General features: G+C 39.6%; 1 protein-coding gene across 2 annotated transcripts in view; it reads left to right on the forward strand.

Annotated features, from left to right (window-relative positions):
* Positions 1 to 22718, forward strand: part of PRKCA (protein kinase C alpha) — a 315357-nt gene that overhangs the window by 116358 nt on the left and 176281 nt on the right. For both annotated transcript variants that reach the window (XM_074971004.1, XM_074971005.1), the window contains exon 3: positions 13171 to 13253. In XM_074971004.1, the coding sequence (XP_074827105.1) occupies positions 13171 to 13253 (83 nt within the window). The remainder of the gene's footprint in view (positions 1 to 13170; positions 13254 to 22718) is intronic.

Below are 22718 nucleotides of genomic sequence, written 5' to 3' on the forward strand. Positions count from 1 at the left end.
TAGGAACTGGTAGCTAAAGTTTAGCTTTATATACGAACCATAAACTAGATATTAAACTGATGTCATAGATACATAAACGGTAAAACCAGAAGGGGCTGTTATGATCATCTAATCTGATTTCTCCATAATACAGGCCAGAGAATTCCACCCAGGGATTCCTGCATCATGCCCATAATTTGTAGTTGAGCTAGTGCATATCTTTTTTAGAACGATATCCTCTCTTGAGAGATGCATGTCAAATGCTTTCTGAATATTCTGTTGATTCAATGAAATGTTTTGATAATAAGCAGCTTGTGTTTTGAATATTGCGTTTAGCAGACCTGCTCTTAAAAGGTGAGTGTTCTGAATCACAAATTGTTGTGTAATTCAAATCATGTGCTTTTTTTTTTGGTTCACAGCCAATGGAAGCTGCAGAGCTGGTCCAGGAGCTGCGAGGGGGAGTGGGGATGCTGAGACTCAGGGCTTCTAGCCCGCAGTCTGGAGACTTGCCACAGGCCAAATTAAATTAAGCAGTGGGCTGGCAGTTCCCCACCCCTGGTTTAATAGTAATGCTCAGGTGAATGCCAAGCTGTCCCACCCTGAAGCTGATGGTAAAGAGGATAATACTGGATTTTTTACTACTGTACAGCTCTGGAACCCTTCTTTGGGTTTCCATCTCTTGTAGCACCAGGCTAGTAGGTGTCTGATAGATTTGAAGTCTCAAAATCCTGTCTGATGCTAGGAGCAAGGAAAGAGCAGTTTCTTCAGGCCTTCCTCGCCACCTTTTCTAACCCCGTCCCCAACAGGCATTACTGATCACTTCCTGCATGGGTGGAGAGCGCTACTTTACACCTCTCCTAGCCTACAGTTTTGGGTCATGTCCTTGTGAATACTACTTGTGCAGAAGTTTTCAGACTGGGGAGCCGGCTCCCCTGGGGGGCGCGGGAGGGGGCGTGGAATGTATTCTGGGAGGGGGACGGGACATAAAAAGCTTTAGGGGAAAAAAAGGGGGATATTATAGAGGTCTATAAAATCATGACTGGTGTGGAGTAAGTAAATAAGGAAGTGTTATTTACTCCTCATAACACAAGAACTAGGAGTCACCAAATGAAATTAATAGGCAACACGTTTAAAACAAACAAAAGGAAATATTTCTTCACACAGTGCACTGTCAACCTGTGGAACGCTTTACCAGAGGATGTTGTGAAGGCCAGGACTGTAACAGGATTAAAAAAAGAACTAGATAAATTCACGGAGGAATTTAGCCAAGGTGGGTAGGGATGGTGTCCCTAGCCTCTGTATGCCAAAAGCTGGGAATGGATGACTGGATGGATCATTTGTTGATCACCTGTTCTGCTCATTCCCTCTGGGGCACCTGGCATTGGCCACTGTCAGAAGACAGGATACTGGGCTAGATGGACCTTTGGTCTGACCCACTGTAGCCATTCTTATGTTCTTACTGTGCACATTTTACCCACAGCAATGAATAACTAGCAAAAGCTGGTTCCTCCAGACATATCGGGTCCTCAGGTGGCGCTGGGCCTTTTGACAGATTCTGTTAAGCTTTCATAGCATTATACAAAGTTGTTGCCCTATGTTAATCCATTTGCTAGGACACGGTATGCACATTTAATTTTAAGCATCGACCACAATCGCAGTTTTGCTTTTGGTCTTATTACAACGGATCATTGGCTTTGTTTGAATCAGTGCCTTACTGTTTTAATATTTAGTGAGAGTTAAATTTTTTATTGGTATATATATTTGTGTGGTGGGGTGAGGGGGGGTTGTAAACTATTGCAGACACAAAGAAGGGGGGCATGATCAAACACGTTTGAGAAGCACTGCTCTAGTGCAGGGGTGGCCAACCTGGGGCTCCGGAGCCACATGCGGCTCTTCAGAAGTTAATATGCGGCTCCTTGTCTAGGCACCGACTCCGGGGCTGGAGCTACAGGCGCCAACTTTCCAATGTGCCGAGGGGGTGCTCACTGCTCAACCCCTGCCACCTCCCCTGAGCCTGCTGTACTCTCGCTCCTCCCCCCTCCCCCCCAGAGCCTCCTGCATGCCATGAAACAGCTGATTGAGAGGTGTGAAGAGGGAGGGGGAGGCGCTGGGAACGGGGTGGGGTAGAGCTGATGGATGGTTGCTGATGTATTACTGTGGCTCTTTGGCAATGTACATTGGTAAATTCAGGCTCGTTCTCAGGCTCAGGTTGGCCACTGCTGCTCTAGTGTGTGCCTCTGTTGTTGCTCATATCTGTCCTAAGAAACAGCAGCAGTTTAGCAGTGTGAAAGTGATCTAATAGTTGCCAATTTCATGAGTGCCTACAGGAGATTCCCGATACCACCTGTGAGCAAGGACCAGTTTTCACACTGGTGTAGCTTAAAAAAGCAATGAGTCATAGCAGAGACTCTTGTAATCTTCAGACCTGGAAAGACAGCATGGCAATAGTTTACACTTATTTCATGTTTGAAGGATTAGGGCTCAGTTTCTCAATTCACTGATCATGGGCGCACAGTTGTTCCTGCGTGGAATCCTAGTGGCTTCAATAAGGCTCTGTATCCAAAGCAATGCAGCATTGGGGCTTTTATAACCATGAGGTCTAGAAATGTTGTTGTTAAATGAAAGCTTAGATTCTGCAAGCTGATGCCAAGTTCACTGATGAGTGGACAAGTCCTGACTCTACAGCATTATGTTAAGGTTTGCAGTACAATGCTTCTGATATTTTGGTTTCTTATTTTTAGGCAAGTAATGTTTCATTTTAAGAAGTAATTTTTTGTTGTTGTTTCTGAAAATTATCATGAATTTACAGAATCATTTGACTGTTTCTGAATTCATGCATTCAAGGGAGCAGGGGCACAGGCCCTGCGTGCCTCTGCTTGCTGGTCTTCTGGTGAACTGGAAGGCTGTTACTTGCCTCCACAATTGGTAGATCTGTTTGCTATTTGCAGGAAAGCTTGGTCTATCCCTAGGTTCCCCATTAATGGTCTGCTGCCCCAATCTCTTCACGCCTCTCTCTTCAAGTGGGACAAGGTGGCCTATTTTTCCACTCTTTCTGGTAGGAATCATAGAATCATAGAATATCAGGGTTGGAAGGGACCCCAGAAGGTCATCTAGTCCAACCCCCTGCTCGAAGCAGGACCAATTCCCAGTTAAATCATCCCAGCCAGGGCTTTGTCAAGCCTGACCTTAAAAACCTCTAAGGAAGGAGATTCTACCACCTCCCTAGGTAACGCATTCCAGTGTTTCACCACCCTCTTAGTGAGAGAGTTTTTCCTAATATCCAATCTAAACCTCCCCCATTGCAACTTGAGACCATTACTCCTCGTTCTGTCATCTGCTACCATTGAGAACAGTCTAGAGCCATCCTCTTTGGAACCCCCTTTCAGGTAGTTGAAAGCAGCTATCAAATCCCCCCTCATTCTTCTCTTCTGCAGACTAAACAATCCCAGCTCCCTCAGCCTCTCCTCATAAGTCATGTGCTCTAGACCCCTAATCATTTTTGTTGCCCTTCGCTGGACTCTCTCCAATTTATCCACATCCTTCTTGTAGTGTGGGGCCCAAAACTGGACACAGTACTCCAGATGAGGCCTCACCAGTGTCGAATAGAGGGGAACGATCACATCCCTCGATCTGCTCCCTATGCCCCTACTTATACATCCCAAAATGCCATTGGCCTTCTTGGCAACAAGGGCACACTGTTGACTCATATCCAGCTTCTCGTCCACTGTCACCCCTAGGTCCTTTTCCGCAGAACTGCTGCCTAGCCATTCGGTCCCTAGTCTGTAGCGGTGCATTGGATTCTTCCATCCTAAGTGCAGGACCCTGCACTTATCCTTATTGAACCTCATCAGATTTCTTTTGGCCCAATCCTCCAATTTGTCTAGGTCCTTCTGTATCCTATTCCTCCCCTCCAGCGTATCTACCACTCCTCCCAGTTTAGTATCATCTGCAAATTTGCTGAGAGTGCAATCCACATCATCCTCCAGATCATTTATGAAGATATTGAACAAAACCGGCCCCAGGACCGACCCCTGGGGCACTCCACTTGACACCGGCTGCCAACTAGACATGGAGCCATTGATCACTACCCGTTGAGCCCGACAGTCTAGCCAGCTTTCTGCCCACCTTATAGTGCATTCATCTAGCCCATACTTCCTTAACTTGCTGACAAGAATACTGTGGGAGACAGTGTCAAAAGCTTTGCTAAAGTCAAGAAACAATACATCCACTGCTTTCCCTTCATCCACAGAACCAGTAATCTCATCATAAAAGGCGATTAGATTAGTCAGGCATGACCTTCCCTTGGTGAATCCATGCTGACTGTTCCTGATCACTTTCCTCTCATGTAAGTGCTTCAGGATTGATTCTTTGAGGACCTGCTCCATGATTTTTCCAGGGACTGAGGTGAGGCTGACTGGCCTGTAGTTCCCAGGATCCTCCTTCTTCCCTTTTTTAAAGATTGGCACTACATTAGCCTTTTTCCAGGACATGATAACCCTTTTACTGAGGTTCCATTGAGTTGCCACTTAAGTTCTCTGCTGCCTTATGTATGCTTGGTGCTTTAAAATGGTCAGTTTCACAAAGCTGAAAACAAGTAGGAGCCATATCAGCTGAGAGGAATAATTTAATCAGAAAAATGTAAATGATGATAGGGAATTGTTTTAAGAATGCTTTACTAGATGCCCCCAAAACAATAGACCCACAGTCAAGGAAAAAGGTCATATTGGTTAAAAAACTGACCTGGTTTAAAGGGGAAGTGAAGATAGCTATAAAACATTATCAAATAATATATAATGAATAGAAGAAAGGGAAAGCTGATAGTAGTGAATATAAATCAGAAGTGAGGAATTGTAGACAATCGATAAAGGAAGCAAAAGGACACAAGGAGCAATCTATGACCAGAATAGTCAGGGACAATAAGGAGTTTTTTAATAACATTAGCAACAAAAAGAATCCTAATAATGGTATCGGTCCATTAATATATGGAAATGGTAGAATTAGCATTGATAAATACAAAAAAGGCAGATATGTTCAATAAATAATTTGTTTTGTATTTGGGAAAAAAACAGATGTAGTCATATCATATGATGATGATACTCTTTCTATTCCACTAGTACATCAGGAGGATGTTAAACAGTAGGTACTAAAGTAAGACATTTGAAAATCAGCAGGTCCAGATGACTTGCATCCAAGAGTTTTAAAAGAGTTGGCGTAGGTGCTTGCTGGACCACAAACCTTGGAACAATGAGGATGTTCCTAAGACTTGAAGAAAGCTAATGTTGTGCCTATATATAATATATATATATATATATTAGCTGTTCCATTATCTTGCCCGGGATCAATGTCAAACATTGATCCTGGGCAAGATAATGGAACAGCTAATATGGGATTTGATTAATAAAAGACTTAAAGAAAGAAGAGTAACATAATTAATGGCAATCAGCATGGATTTATGGAAAATAGATCCTATGAAACTAGATTTTTTTTAATGAGATTACAAGTTTAGATGATAAAGGTAATAGTGCTGATGTAAACAAGGATATTGATAAAGTGTAGAGGGTTCAGAAAATAGCCATAAGAATGATTGAAGAATTAGAAAGCATGCCTTATGGTGATAGACTCAAGGAGCTCAATCTATTTAGCTTAATAAAGAGAATGTTGTAGGGGTGACTTGATTGCAGTCTGTAAGTACCTACATGGGGAACTAATATTTAGTAACAGGCTCTTCAGTCTAGTTGAGAAAGCTATAACATGATCCAATGGCTGGAAGTGGAAGCTAGACAAATTCAGACCAGAAATAAGATGTACATTTTTAACAGTGAGGGTAATTAACCAGTGGAACAGTTTACCAAGGATCATGACGTATTCTCCATCACTGGCTATTTTATTATGGGAGAAGTTGTATGGCCTGTCAGCTAAAAAAAAAAAAAAAAAAAAATCATTGAAGTCTGTGCAGGGTGCCATTATTTATCCTTTAATAGATATAAAACATTTGTTTGTTTTCTTACAGCTCTACAACTGATCCCAGAAAAAATTGTTTTGAGATACAAAACTGAACCTGATAATTTTATTTTAACATGCAAATATAATATGCAATAGATTTTTCTATTACTAAAGACATTGAACTCCAAATACTGCACTGCTATAGAGAGTGCCATTCCTCCCCCCCCCCATATTTATGATTACATTTATCAATTCAAGATAGGAGAGTTCATGTAAAAAAACATAAATTATAGCAAAGCTCAAAGCATAAAAATAAATGTAACACTTTTTATTTCAATAACTGGTGTGACAGGGTTGGTCTAGATGGCTATAGGAGAGTAATAGAAGGCAGATATATTAGCTCCAGGCTAAGTAGGTCCCTTTTCCCTGGGTAAGGTAACAGGGAAGGTTCCAAAACAATCAGGAACCTTCTGGAGACAATTAAGACAGGCTAATCAGGGCACCTTGGTTTTAAAAAGGAGCTCACTTCAGTTTGTGGTGTGCATGTGAGGAGCTGGGAGCAAGAGGCACTAGGAGCTGAGAGTGAGAACGCGGACTGTTGGAGGACTGAGGTGTACATGCATTATCAGACACCAGGAGGAACGTCCTATGGTGAGGATAAAGAAGGTGTTGGGAGGAGGCCATGGGGAAGTAGCCCAGGGAGTTGTAGCTGTTGCACAGCTGTTCCAGGAGGCACTCTAGACAGCTGCATTCCACAGGGCCCTGGGCTGGAACCCGGAGTAGAGGGTGGGCCCGGGTTCCCCTCAAATCCTCCCAACTCCTGGTCAGACACAGGAGGAGTCGACCTGGACTGTGGGTTCAGAAAAACAGCCAAGCTGCGGGCTGCCGTGAAGCTCCAAGGTGAGCAAATCTGCCAATAAGCGCAAGACCCACCAAGGTAGAGCAGGAACTTTGTCATACCGGTAAAAGTATTTATACCCTTTTATTAATTGTAATTGAAGAGAATATTGTGTTACACGGCAACGTTTTGACACTTTCATCTATGAGAAACTATTTGTATGATATACAAATACATCACCAACCTGAAATCCCTGGCCTAAAAACATTTATGCATTTGAGAAACTTTATGCACCTGAATGGAACAATTGAGTTGAATGGGACTGCTGATCTACGTAAGTGTGTGCAGGATCATGATACAAGCCTGCATATTAATGGAAAAGTTGGTTCAATAACAATCAAGTGGCATAGGAATTTTGATGCCTAATACAAACTTAATTGGTCCTATGTGGACCCTTGACTACATATGGAAAATATACTGTATATGTGCACTATTTATTGGGTATGTATCTTATTTTGTGTGAGGAGACGGAAAACCATTACAAGCAATGAGTTCTTTTGCATTGTGATAATCCTCTTAGTCTTAAATGGGCACATTGATTTATGACTCTGAAAATGAACTTTAACAAGTGAAATATGTTTTTAAAATATATTTAAAACATGAGGTCAGATATGTTTCGGCTATGTGGGATCTTTAGCACTAGAGCAATTGTACTTTCTTAAAATCAAAAGGTAGTGGCCTACTGAAAGATTTAATATTTCAACTTCTTTCTACTTCTTATATCGTTCCCTGTCCATTCCATGTAAAGTGCAGTATTCAAACACATTACATCCTTTGTGACTGAATGGATTGCATTTGTCTAGTTTGCCCTCAAAGCATACAGAGATCACTGACGGCTAGAAAACCTTTTTTCTCAGAACTCATTTATCCTTTTTTGGACCCTTTTATTTCACTTCTATGAATTGAATAAAATTATAGCTCTGTGTACGTGCACTGATGTAGGTATGGTAATGTGGAACTTCCATTAGTGGTGGTATAGATCAGCTATAAAAACAGAGCTGGCAAACTCTTAGAGAACATTAGTCCTCAAGTGATTCAGTTTTGCTAACTGCTTTTTAAAATTAATGTTCGCAATGTTGTTGTAGCCATGTTGGTCCCAGGATATGAGCGCGACAATGTGGATGAGATAATATCTTTTGTTGGACCAACTTCGTTTGATGGAAGAGACAGACAAGGTTTCGAGCTGTACGGAGACTTGGTCAACAAACTGCCAAATTCATCATTGGTGTTACTCTTTGTATTTTACTTTATCTGATCACATTGAATTTTCTTAAATTTTGATGATGATTATGATATGTATTGCGCTGCACTTGATTGCTGATGAACCTGAAAGGATTTTATAGGAATATGGTAACAGACCTTATTGAACGCTTGGCTGCAAATAGCGAAGTGGGCCTAGAAAACGTAGTTCTCTGTATCAAATTACTTCAATAAATTTTACTAATCTGCTGTATGCATGTTGACAACTTTTGAATGCATGAAGAAAGCAATTTACTGTTTATTCATGTGTGTCTTACAGCATAAAAGCCATTACAGATAAATTGTTGTGAAATTGCTATTTCAAAGACATAACATACTTCAAGACTATAAAATTACAATGAGGACTGATTGTCAACTATATTATTCTCATTACTGGTGTTGACAGTTTATGCATCATCCAACCTAAAGAATATAATTAAGCGTGTAATATCTCTTTGCGTGTTATACAGTATTTATAACTTCTATGTCTAACATTTATGGGTTTTTCAGATAACTACAGAGATCTTTTAGATTTCTCCTCCTGTCAGAGACTGATAGAGATTTACAACTGTAACTCAGCTAAATGACATTTCTTTCCTCAGAATTGATTGATAAGTGGCACTGGCCACTTCAAATAGTGCACCTTTGTGGGGTAGGACTTAGGGGGAACAAAGGCTATGCTCCCTGTTGGATAATTCCCATCGCCTGTAAAAGGCACCAAAATTGACTGTTGTGAGCAAAGAAAGGCTCTGCCAGGAGGAAATAAATCCTTTTCCTGCTTCAAATACACGTCTCCTTAAACCCATGAGTATTTACTAGGAGGCCCCATACATAGTTTGTTGGCAGTGGCAAATTTTCAGGAGAAGTGTGGGGAATGTCTGAAGTGGAGCGAACAATGGACAAGTTTATGTCCCATAAATAGACATGCCACCTGGCTACATGATGCATTTAAGTTTTGAAAAAGCTCTTCATTGCGGTATAACGTGACAAATCCTGACCCAGTTTGCCAATCAACAGTTGTGGGACTTTTAGTCCAAGTGCACATTTAAAGAGTCAAATTAGCTTGAAACTTCTGAAAAATGACCATTAGGTTTAACAACAGTTAACCACAGCAATGTAACAGTCATTTTAAAATATTAAAAATGATGCTCCTAACATAATTTTAAATAAGCAAAAACTTCATATAGTTGTAAACAGAGTACCAATCTTCACAGGGTAATGTCTATATTTCTGTATGCCCCAAAGTCCAGATTTTGAAACAAGTTACTTGGCTTGATAGTGTCCACTTACATAATAGGGAAGATTTCAGAGTAGCAGCCGTGTTAGGCCGTATGCGCAAAAAGAAAAGGAGTACTTGTGGCACCTTAGAGACTAACAAATTTATTTGAGCATAAGCTTTCGTGAGCTACAGCTCACTTCATCGGATGCGTTCAGTGGAAAATACAGTGGGGAGATTTTATATACATAGAGAACATGAAACAATGGGTGTTACCATACACACCGAGTAACGAGAGTGATCACTTAAGGTGAGCTATTACCAGCAGGATCGCGGGGTGGGGGTGGGGGAACCTTTTGTAGTGACAGTCAAGATGGGCCATTTCCAGCAGTTGGCAAGAATGTCTGAGGAACAGTGGAGGGTTGAGAGGGGGAATAAACATGGGGAAATAGTTTTACTTTGTGTAATGACCCATCCACTCCCAGTCTCTATTCAAGCCCAAGTTAATTGTATCCAGTTTGCAAATTAATTCCAATTCAGCAGTCTCTCGTTGGAGTCTGTTTTTGAAGTCTTTTTGTTCTAATATTGCGACTTTTAGGTCTGTAATCGAGTGACCAGAGAGATTGAAGTGTTCTCCGACTGGTTTTTGAATGTTATAATTCTTGATGTCTGATTTGTGTCCATTTATTCTTTTACGTAGAGACTGTCCAGTTTGACCAATATACATGGCAGAGGGGCACTGCTGGCACATGACGGCATATATCCCATTGGTAGATGTGCAGGTGAACGAGCCTCTGATAGTGTGGCTGATGTGATTAGGCCCTATGATGGTGTCCCCTGAATAGATATGTGGACACAGTTGGCAACGGGCTTTGTTTCAAGATAGGTTCCTGGGTTAGTGGTTCTGTTGTGTGGTGTGTGGTTGGTGGTGAGTATTTGCTTCGGGTTGGGGGGCTGTCTGTAAGCAAGGACTGGCCTGTCTCCCAAGATCTGTGAGAGTGATGGGTTGTCCTTCAGGATAGGTTGTGGCAAATGATGATGCGTTGGAGAGGTTTTAGTTGGGGGCTGAAGGTGATTGGCTAGTGACATTCTGCTGTTTTCTTTGTTGGGCCTGTCCTGTAGTAGGTGACTTCTGGGTACTCTTCTGGCTCTGTCAGTCTGTTTCTTCACTTCACCAGGTGGGTATTGTAGTTGTAAGAACACTTGATAGAGATCGTGTAGGTGTTTGTCTCTGTCTGAGGGGTTGGAGCAAATGCGGTTGTATCGTAGAACTTGGCTGCAGACAATGGATCGTGTGGTGCGGTCTGGATGAAAGCTGGAGGCATGTAGGTAGGAATAGCGGTCAGTAGGTTTCCGGTATAGGGTGGTGTTTATGTGACCATTGCTTATTAGCACCATAGTGTCCAGGATGTGGATATTTTGTGTGGACTGATCCAGGTTGAGGTTGATGGTGGGATGGAAATTGTTGAAATCATGGTGGAATTCCTCAAGGGCTTCTTTTCCATGGGTCCAGATGATGAAGATGTCATCATTGTAGCGCAAGTAGAGCAGGGGCATTAGGGGACGAGAGCTGAGGAAGCGTTGTTCTAAGTCAGCCATAAAAATGTTGGCATACTGTGGGGCCATGCGGGTACCCATAGCAGTACCGCTGATTTGAAGGTATACATTGTCCCCAAATGTGAAATAGTTATGGGTGAGGAAAAAGTCACAAAGTTCAGCCACCAGGTTTGCCGTAACATTATCGGGGATACTGTTTCTGACGGCTTGTAGCCCATCTTTGTGTAGAATGTTGGTGTAGAGGGCTTCTACATCCATAGCGGCCAGGATGGTGTTTTCAGGAAGATCACCGATGGATTGTAGTTTCCTCAGGAAGTCAGTGGTGTCTTGAAGATAGCTGGGAGTGCTGGTAGCGTAGGGCCTGAGGAGGGAGTCTCCATAGCCAGACAACCCTGCTGTCAGGGTGCCAATGCCTGAGATGATGGGGCGTCCAGGATTTCCAGGTTTATGGATCTTGGGTAGCAGATAGAATACCCCAGGTCGGGGTTCCAGGGGTGTGTCTGTGCGGATTTGTTTTTGTGCTTTTTCAGGGAGTTTCTTGAGCAAATGGTGTAGTTTCTTTTGGTAACCCTCAGTGGGATCAGAGGGTAATGGCTTGTAGAAAGTGGTGTTGGAGAGCTGCCTAGCAGCCTCTTGTTCATATTCCGACCTATTCATGATGACGACAGCACCTTCTTTGTCAGCCTTTTTGTTTATGATGTCAGAGTTGTTTCTGAGGCTGTGGATGGCCTTGTGTTCTGCACGGCTGAGGTTATGGGGCAAGCGATGTTGCTTTTCCACAATTTCAGCCCGTGCACGTCGGCGGAAGCACTCTATATAGAAGTCCAGTTTGTTGTTTCAACCTTCAGGAGGAGTCCACCCAGAATCCTTCTTTTTGTAGTCTTGGTAGGAAGGTCTCTGTGGGTTAGTGTGTTGTTCAGAGGTGTGTTGGAAATATTCCTTGAGTCAGAGACGTTGAAAGTAGGATTCTAGGTCACCACAGAACTGTATCATGTTCGTGGGGGTGAAGGGGGAGAAGGAGAGGCCCCGAGATAGGACAGATTCTTCTGATGGGCTAAGAGTATAGTTGGATAGATTAACAATATTGCTGGCTGGGTTAAGGGAACCACCGTTGTGGCCCCTTGTGGCATGTAGTAGTTTAGGTAGTTTAGTGTCCTTTTTCTTTTGTAGAGAAGCAAAGTGTGTGTTGTAAATGGCTTGTCTAGTTTTTGTAATAATTCATAGGTAAAATGCTATGGACTGTGTTATGCACTGTCACTGTTGCTCTTTCTGGCCTTTTAAATTTGTGAATTCTTTCCATTCACTCTTCTTCCCACTTGCCCTGTCCTCACTCATGTATTTATAGGGAAAATTATTTATAGAGCTGTGACATCTCTGCATTTGTTTTAGGGTTTCCTCTAGCTGTAACAAGACAGAGCATTTTTTAGGTAGAGTTGTCTGAAGTTTTTTTTTATGGCCTAAGTGTTACAAATGAGCTCTGTAGTTTCTTCCTGAATTATTAAGTAGTTGAATCTAATCAAGAACTTTCAGCCTGACATAGAATAAAATACAGTGTAATCTATAAATGATGATTTAGAGGAGTTTCCTTACAAGTTGTGCTGTCTAAAATGGTTCTAGCAGGGTTTATGCAATGCCGTAATGCTTAAATCAAAGTTACCAGAGAGAATACACTGACTGATGTAATATAACTAGTGTTTGCAAGGTATATACACAAGAGAACAATCTTTTTCATAAGACTGGATGAACAACAGTAATATCCTTGTAATTTTGTATTCACCTAAGGTGCAGAACAAAGAACATTAACATGTGATGGTATAACTCTCTCAGGAAAATATTTGTCCTAACCAAGAGGCTGGGTTTTCCTTTGTTTAAAAGGTGTAGGCTATAGAGTGAAAAAAATAAAGATTTGAGGAGGGGCCTACTGAAAAGTCCAAGTGTTCCATAAAATAAAATGGCAACATTGGAAGACCTGCTGGTCCAATATGACATTGTGTTATGGCGGGAGAAGTGTCTTTCAAATTTGTAACCAAAGAAATCCCTGACTGCACCACTGGAAAAATATTACGTCTACAAGTCATTTTTGTAGCAGAGCAAACAGTGACTTTCATATACTTTGCAGTATTTCAAAAATAGACAAAATGTAATACCAGCATTAAAAAGGTACACGCACATGTAAACATCACAGAGAATTGTCACTTTTTAATCCAAAGTATCCTAACTTTCTGAAGTTCCCTCCTCCATACACTGATTTCAGTTAAACTCAATTTGTTTCAACAGTAAAGATTTAGTAAATGTGTGCCACTCTAACTGTTGTTTCCCTTTTTTTTTTTTAAACTAGTTTGCTGCTTTGTGGTTCACAAGAGGTGCCATGAATTTGTTACCTTTTCTTGTCCCGGTGCAGACAAAGGGCCTGACACTGATGTAAGTACCTTAGAATGTGATGTATTTTGATATGTTCTTTTTTAAAAAAACTGTGTTTCTCCTAACAGTAATGCCTCACTGCAAAGATCATCAAAATTGCACGTTATCATAGTGTTTTAAGTTATTGGGAATAGAACAATATATTGAAATGAATATAAAGATGTATAGACTCGAAATATCCATTTTAGTAAGAAAAGCTGAGGTAAATATTGACCACATCATAACAGAGGGCAGTATTTCCTCAAACAAACTAGAATGGTGAGCTAGCTGGCCTATGGCGGGGCCAGGGCGTGGGGAGGAGGAGGCATGAATCCAAGCTCAGGTGCTCCTGACACTCAAGCTAGTAATGCAGAAGGGAAACATTTACTCTGTGCTCCTAACACAATAACTCTGTATTGCAGGAGTGTTATTTTGCAGTTGGCCATCTCACTCAAGCTATATAGATAACTCAAACTAACTCTGCAGTGAAGACATAACTGTTGCAAACCTCAGTTGTTGCAGACCTCAGTGATGTCAGGCTAAACGGTAACTGTAGTGATTTGTCACATGGCTCATGGTTAGGTGAAAATGTTCACTGTTTTTCTCATGGGAAGTGCGCGCGCACAAAATATGATTGTTGTCATCCTATGCAACTTCGCGTTGCAGAATAAAAGAGGGAAATGTCTTTTTGTAGTTTGTGATTCGTTATTAAAGAATGCAATCAACATAATATTAATCAAAAATAAATTTCACTCTGAGTTAAATATAAAAAGACAGTGTAAGGAAGTAATTTCACCTTATCAATTAGCAGTAATGAAAGGTGCAATTACAATTAAATATATTTGTGTATTTATATATTTTCTCTTAATTCTGAAATGGATGTGTTGTCATCAATTGCAAATGAATAAAACTATAGATTTGTATCATCCTTTCTTTGGAAGGATGCAAATTTTGAAAGTCCCATACCCTTGTGATACTCTTCTAAGTTGTATTGGTGAACAACTGAATAGGATGTCTTTCAAATGGCACTCTCAAATTAATGGGGTCTGAAATTTGGGATCAGTTAGAACATGCTCCCTCTTTCTTTTTCATTTAAAGATTTTTTTTCTGGCCTGTGGTATTTATTTCAAAACATATTTTTGTAGCAACAAGATATATACAAATCTGTAATAAGTTTGCAGGAAAGATGAAGATGCCACATACGAGGATGAGAAGTATGCATTTTAGCTCATGCATCAGCAGTTAATAGTGATTAAAATTGTCACAGTAAATGATTAGAGCAATATTGGACTTGAGATGAACCAACTGTTTGCTCAGTCTTTCAGAAGATGTTAACTGGATGGCTGAATCCATACTTGTGGGAAATAATCTGCCTAACTAAAAACAAAATTGAAATCTGGTCATTTTTACCAGCCTCATGAGCCAATTTCTGTGTGTTGAACAGTGAAGCCATTTGAAACTATTTTTAAAAATTAAAACGTTTGAAAAAAATTAAGCATAATTTTGTGTAGAAGCCAGTTTCATAACTCAGTATGCAATGGGGGAAAAAGTAATTTCATCGTTATTTTCTTAATTAGTAGAAACTTTAAAGGATCTTAATGTGACCCCTTTTCATAAACCAATTGATCACAAACTATTCTGTATTTCAAGGTGCTGTGTACATTTTATACTGCACATTTTACATTTGTATCTACATACATATTTATAAACACCAGATAATTATTTAATAGTATATAATACAGTCAAATATATTTTATGTTTTAGCCGCTGGTCCTGTGCTTTAAGCTGCATAACTGAAACATACTGCAAGAAGAGGGATCTTGTTGCGTATCTAGAGCAACACTGTCTGTAGTGTTAACACTAAGACCCCTGCTAGAAGTTCCATATTGGTGGTCCCCTGTCCCTGCATGGAACCACATAACTTAGTGGGGCTCCATATAGTTATAGGAGTCTGCCCTTGCAGAGCACATTACAATTTTGAAGATAGGTTAGTCATCTTGTATTTTATCCCTCCTTGCATTTTCCCTGTGTATTTAAAGTAGAACCGTGCTAATTTACAATTATTTAAAAACCAACGTCTTCCTCATCCTATTTCTCAGAAAGGATTCAGTCACTGAGATCTGTGTTAAGGTTTTATATTACTAGGATATGATGGTGTGTGGTGTTTTTTTTTTTTGTTAACAATATATGCTGTAGCAATTATCAGTACATTAATTTTAATTACTGTGTCTATGCTTCATAAATGAAAATCACTGAAATAAATTAGCAAAGTGCATTTTGTAAAGTATTATATTTGCTTTTTAGTTTGATCCCTTGCAAAATACTCTCATCTGCTGTGGTCTGGTAGTCATTAGTGAACTGGAAAGATTCTGCTTTATTTTTAAGAGCTTTATCAATAGTTTTATGTATGCATAGCATTTCTGGTGAGAAACCTTTGGCTTTTTATTATTGGCCTGCAGTTCATTACAAGTTGCATGTAAAATGAGAACTTAGTGCTCCCTCCTGAAATAGTAAACTGGTGTTGCTTGTTCGCATAGAAACCTTCAGGATTATCAATTCTGTTATACAGTGAAGTAATTTAACATCTGTTTATGGGAACAATACATTCCGAAGTTTCCTTTGTCTGAAACACCCTGTTTTGTTCCTTATACCCCATTCAGGCTCTAGATTACAGAGCATTATCTCTTGCAGATGACACATACCAGTAAACTATACTCGTGTCACTGGATTTTAATGAGCTACTCATGCACATTTTTAATGTGGTATATACTCGATAATGGACGGACAAAAAGTTATATGGAGGATTATAAACTGTACGTTGGTTATAAACTCTGAACGCTTGGGTTGTTTTTAAGAATTTACATGTGAAATTAATAGTTTTTGTGAAAAGAAAATGTGTCTTTAAAGGTGTCTCTTGTTTTGGGAAGTGAAATAAGTTTCAGGTGGTAAGGGCTGTTACCATGGTTCGACTCTGAGTCCTCTGATTTGTATAACTTTTAGTATAATTTATGCTGGAGATAAGCAGTCGCTTTCTCCAAAAGCAGTGAAATAGCGCACACTTGCACAGCGGAATTATTAGTTTTGTGCAAATGCAAAAAGTAAGTCTGTACAAACAATCTAGCTCTCTCTTAATGATAGGTCTATGAGGACACAATTCACACTAGAATCTAAGGTGTCTCAAAAGAAATCAAGTATTCTAAATATATATACATATTTAAATATTTGTAGTTTGTTTGTTTGTAAAGAGGAACTGCATGTGATCTGGTGATTAGAGCATGGTCCGAGTTATGAGATGAGTTACAAATACGTGGGTTAAGCTTATGTTTTACATACTTTTGCCACAGACCAGCTAGTCCTGCGTATCAGAGACTCATAAAAGTTCAGGTCTCCTCTGCTTTCCATTTTAAGGAATCATGGCTCCATGCATGTTTGCCAGCTGAAAGTTCTTGGTTACATCTGTGACGTGGAACTCAGATGCTCAGGACTACTGTGTTTTATATTGTACTCAAAACTGGATGGGTAGTGGACATGCAGCACTGTGCCAACTTGCATCCATGTGACTGGACAAGTTCAAGTTGCAATAGTGCAATTCTTTAGTATACATGAAGCTTCACACTGACCCAAATACTGTGGCTAAATTCATCTTCCTGGGATTAAAAAATAATCTTCTCCTATTGCTCTGACCTCCTTCCCTTCATCTCCTTATATGTGTGCCCTGGCTCCGCCTTTCCCCCCCTCATTCAGTTCCAACATCTCGCCATGCCATTTAAAGCACTCCACTCTTCTGTTTCTTCTTATGCCCTTTCCAGTGCCTGGGGGGTAGTCTTACTCCTAAGCACTCCCTTTCTTTTCATCCTCCATTCTTGGCACATCATCTCTTTCCCATGTGAAACAGCCTCTTAATCAGTGGTGTCCCGAATGTTCCTTTCTTCAGATTACTACCAGCCATGGACCTGAACGGCAGCACACATAAGTATTGCAGAACAAATTTAACTCTGTCTTCTGCTACTTGACTTAAATGTGTCAGAGCCTGATATTACCTGACATTTTAGTAGGCAAAACTTTATACTTCATGGTGTGGGTGAAGAGCCAATTTGCAGCAGTGAAAAAAGACACCACCTCACTGGACTCAAAACAAGATAGGCAGCACCAGCAGCTGCTTATGTTGTGCTTCCCTTTAGCCTATACGTTTTTTGGGGCAGAGGCATTGGCTCCATTGAATTCAGTGTCAAAACTCCCATTGGTTTCAACAGGGCAGGATTTCATCCACAGTGTTGTTACTGGTACTCTAAATACCATGTGTGACTACAAATAATAAGCAGTTATTTTAGGTTTTAGATTCCTTTAAAAACTGAAAGGAATAAAAGAGTTAAAAGTATGATTACATTAGTGCTCACCTATGAGAATAAGAGGCTAGTAAAGAACATGGGGCATTTAAAATCAACATCAGAGGCAGTGAGCTGTTAGGCTTGGAAACGTGGAGCAAGGTCCTTTGTACTGGTGGTGAATTAGTTTATATACCTGGGCTATAAATCTGTCTTTGATACTTTAAGTGTGTATTCTTCAATGCACACTCCTGCCTTTTCTTTCTGCAGTGCAGCATTGCAAATGAAAGTGTGAGGCCATTTAATTGGATGAAGCCTCTCTTGATTGTTATAGAGTCCATTATCTGGAAAGTTGTTAATCATTTTTAATATTGCATGTTACATTTCCTGTCTGGATTTTGGAGACCGTGTTTAAATACTTCATTTGGGTTATCAAATGATTAGTTTCAATGTTGACATACAGGCAATAACACACCATGCTTTGGGGATTAAATGTAAGAATAATACAGAAAATAAATGTTTAATAATCTTTTCTACAACAACAGGTAATACTAAATGAAGAGGCTTATATAGACTGTTACACTTCAATTTACTAAAATGTTCGGTAGGTTTTATAATGTTTACATTTTAGTATTTTACTCTGTTATATTATTACTACCTAAGTTAGTACAATTCACATACCCTGGAATGTAGAATACTATTTCCATGCCCTAGTGTTTCCAATGTACCATATGATGATCTTTGTGAAAAAGATATTAATTATAAAAAAGCTTTAGTATTTATTTAATTGTCTGATATATTTGTTGTCATTTCATTCAGGTGTCTAGTTAACTTGCATTTGAGATTCTCTAAGTTTTTGAGATGAAAATAGTCTTTCAATTATCAGTAATACTTAAATACTCCCCAGGAAAGTAATATAGTGCCATTTTCTGAAAGTGTGTGTGTGCTTCGTCTGTTTCCAGACCAGTTTTATACACAATGCATGATCTCTTTCTCTCTTTTTTCAAGAAAGTGATTTTTATCTAGCAAGAGAGTTACAGTGCCTCCAAGAATACTTTGTTTCCATCATTAAATACATCTCCTAGAAGATAGAGAAGGCAGAAATTATGGGAGCAGTGGCATTAACAGCATTTGCAAGAAAATAAGCAGATCAAATGAAACTTACTTTGGCAGTGTTCATTACATCGACCTATTAATTAAATGTATGAGTCCACACTTTTTGTTATGTTTATTTTAAAAAATATATTGGGGAAGGAGGAAGAATTTAGGTTTCCACTTCAGACATAAAGAAGCAGATGATGCCCTTTTTGCCTTGAATATCACTTTCCTATGAAAATCCAACTAAGTGTAATTTCAAGCTCAACATCTATTATGGTCAATATCAGAGACATTAGAAAACAAGCTACATGCTTTGCATCTGTGATTTGAACAAAGGTCACAGCACTGCCAGTAAGGTCCTAATGGATATGTGGCTTAGCTCTCAAAGGCCTTCCCTTGGTTTTACTGTCATAGATCGTGAAGTCTGTGTTGTACCAGCAGTGTGAGATGACAAATTCACATGTAGCACATTTTGCATTCTGTCTATATCTGTTGATGCATGATTTCTTTCAACAATTAAACAATTCCTGGCAGAGACACTCAAAATATGTACCCATTTTAATCACTCTGTAAAGGGCTATTGCATTGATGGAGAACAGCAGGATTAAAAAATAACCCCCAACTAGCCATGCTACAGTTAAAAAGAGGACTACAAGCTTGAGGAAATTTCACCCTTTTTTACATTCTAGAAAGACTGGTAGAGAGCAGGAAGTCATATAATCTGTATCCAGAGGCATTTACAGCGAAAAAGGGGAAAAAGTTGTCCCCCTCTTGGACAGAAGGGATGTATTGAATAATTATACTAGTAAAGTTAGAAATGTTTGCAGAGAGCCCTGCTTGTATCAGTAACAATAATCTGGTGTCACTGCAATAATGCCCCTCATCTACTTTTTGAGAAATACACTGAAATCTTAAAATGGTACATCATTTTCTGTAGAGTGGTTGGGATTTATTTATATGCCAGGTTTGCTAATGACAAGAGAATTTCCAGTGTTAAGAGGCCCTCCCATTGCTTCACTGTGCAGAATGTAGGGAACAAAGCTCAAAATCACACAGCATTTGTCTGCTGCTTTGTTTTTTTGTTACAAATTCAAACCTCAGGTACCTCAGAAGGTCACTGAAGTTTTGCAAACCTTTTGGATGAAACTGTAGGCCACTTTTGTATCTTTTCTTTGAAATCAGACTAAACTTACAGTTCCATAGGGCATCAGAGAGAGGGAGAGAACGAGATGGCTGTTTCAACTGAGTTTGACTTAGAGATGTTTAATGCTTTTGATTCCTGAACTCAAAGCTAAACTCTGAGACTTGAACCCCACACACATTTGAACTGTAGAAAATGTTCACGAGATCCTGTGAAGTGAAACTACCAAGTTACACAGAGCTCTGTTTGTTTCAGCTTAAGTATCTTAATGTGACCAAATCAGAATAATATTGAAGGCTTGTTTGCTACTCTTGGTAGTCTGGAAAGGTAGAGAGATGTTCATGGAAGATGCTCTGTGCACTAAGTGCAATCACAGATTTTTGATAGGGATGGGAATGATCAAGAGTTGTGCACCCATTCATCTTTCACCACTATCATCAACATCTCCTCATCCTAAATTTGTCCTTTGAGGAGAGATCTGTAGCATAATATTGGCGCACAAACCTTGCAGGAAAGGCAAAGTGCGGTGTTTCTTTCTTGTGCACATTAAAAACCTGGTTAAAATACTAGCAGTGTGCCCTCAAGTACATGTTTCGGAAATTTTAAGTTTGACCTTCCTTGGCTTATAACTGCTCTTAAGTATTTAAGTTCCACTTTTTCCACTGTTTGTTGAGAGAGCATTTTCAGTGTAGCTGTGGATCGTTATCAGCCAGCAAGTTAGAATGCAACATTGACTTGAATAAAAAAGGTAATCACAGAGGCAATTCATACAAATTATACTCCTTCTTAAAAGCTCCTGACACTTGCAGTTCGTGATGAGTGAGGTATCAATTCAGTATAGGAGGCTATATACATGCTATTACTTAAGCGAATATATGCTACTATTAGCCTGCCTAGTCACTAAATACATTTAAACAATCCAGGAAGTAGCCACCCAGGTTTCCTTATAGATGCAGAGTGAGCCTTCAACAGGATTGGCTGGTAGGAATATCTTTTTGCCACTCTGTTATGAGAAGCTTGATATAGGTCCAGCACATTATTGTGATATTGAAAATCCAGACGAAGGGTTTCTTATCCCGTGTCTGTCAGTTTCATATAGATGTGGTACTTCTTACTTTACTCTTCTTGCTAAAAACAAAACACAACAAAGAACCTCACAACCCATAAAGTGCAGAATTGGCTAAAAAGCTAAGTGTTTTAGGAGCCTAAACCCCATTTTCAAAAGTCACGTAGGTATTTAGGACCCTCATTTTCATTGGAAAATCAGAATTTAAGATCCTAAGGCTCTAAATCCCTTTTGCAAATTACAGGTTCTCCCTATCTCTTTGGTGATTTAGTTCTCATTCCCTGTGTTATACATTTAAATGGGCACCACATATCTATTTAATCAAAGTTCAAAAGCTTTTTAGCATGTTTACATGGGGTTAAAAAGTGAGATTTAGACCTCAGATGGATAATGGTGTGTTGAGTTTGATTTTTAGGCTTCTAGCCTTAACAGTACAACATAGCCGATTTATTCTTAAGAAGGTTACTGCATGGGTTACTAAAATAGACCATGAAAAAACATAGTGGATTTGAACTAGAGGAGGATTTCATAAAGCTATTTATAAGATGAGATAGCCAGATCTTTCTTCCTGTTGCCTGCCAGGATTGTGTGACTCAAACTATCTATAATTTAATTTCAGTCCTTTTTTCATGGAGAAATAGTAATTGGGATAATCCCAGATTTAAAATGATGTTATAAGAGTATAGCCTGGTAGGGTGAAACAAAGAATCTTCTGTATAAATCTTTTAAAACTATGATTCATTTATCTACTTCCATAGGTGCTGATTCCCACAAAAACACTGGATAGGCTCCATTGTAGCTTACTTCATGGGCACAGTACACACACATACGAATGTTTCAGATTCCCTTTGCGACAAATACCATGCCAAAGGCAATCACTCCCCACCATTCATAAGGACTCAGTTCAGTCAAGTGATGAGTCTGTAGGCAATGATCGTGATCTGAACAGATCAGTTCCTGTGATAGCCAGTTATCTAAGTGTCGTATTAGACACGGAGCTAGCATGGCTTCCAGGTCACGGTCAGAATTTTTCCTAACTATTCTAGTATGGATTTAAAGCAAGTTTTTGTGCTGTTTTTCAGAAAATTAAATTTTTAGGTCTGCTTTTCCCTAGTTTCTAACATTTAGGAGTTTGGGTGTTTTTTTTTTTTTTAACTCAAACATTCTTTCACTCAAACCACTCATATGTTCTGGGAACCTTAACTTCACCTTAAAAGTGTTTCCTATGAGAATTCCCTTATGTTTAAAATATGGTCCTGATGTTTTGCTCCTGGCCTGTTTCTGAAAAACCTGAGTCATCACCAGGGGGCATATCTGTTTCAAGTAGACCTTGGGAGGTTGGGAGGGCCAATGCGCCTTTAGTCTGCAGCTTCAGAACCAAGGTTCACAGCCCTACCCGCCGTCCTGTGGAATGGGAAGTCCTGATGCTTCAGGCTTGTGATAGTCCATAAGAAGTTCCCCTCCTGAAGACTCATGCGAAATTGGATTTATTCCTTTTTAAAAAATGCAGTATGGTACTATTAATTTCTGAGCAGCTATTTAATTTTTGTGAAACCCATTTTAATTCATCTGCAAATTGTGAAGTGCCAGAAGAATGATTTTGTTATATTGTATTTTCTGGTTTGTTTTTGTAGTTAATAGTTAAATCTCTAACACCAATTTACTTAGTTTGGTATGTGGTTAGTAAAAGAGTCTGTTTCAACATTTATCTACTTGAGAGAATACACAGTGATGTAGGGTAAATAGAGTAGTATAAAGAGACACAAATTTAATAATCTCTTATTTCATTAGTGGAGGCAGGGATATGAAGTGGCTTATGCTTCATTAAGCTTTGCTGTGTATTTTGCTTAATTCAT

Source organism: Natator depressus, chromosome 14, assembly GCF_965152275.1.
Source record: "Natator depressus isolate rNatDep1 chromosome 14, rNatDep2.hap1, whole genome shotgun sequence".
Lineage (NCBI taxonomy): Eukaryota > Metazoa > Chordata > Testudines > Cheloniidae > Natator > Natator depressus.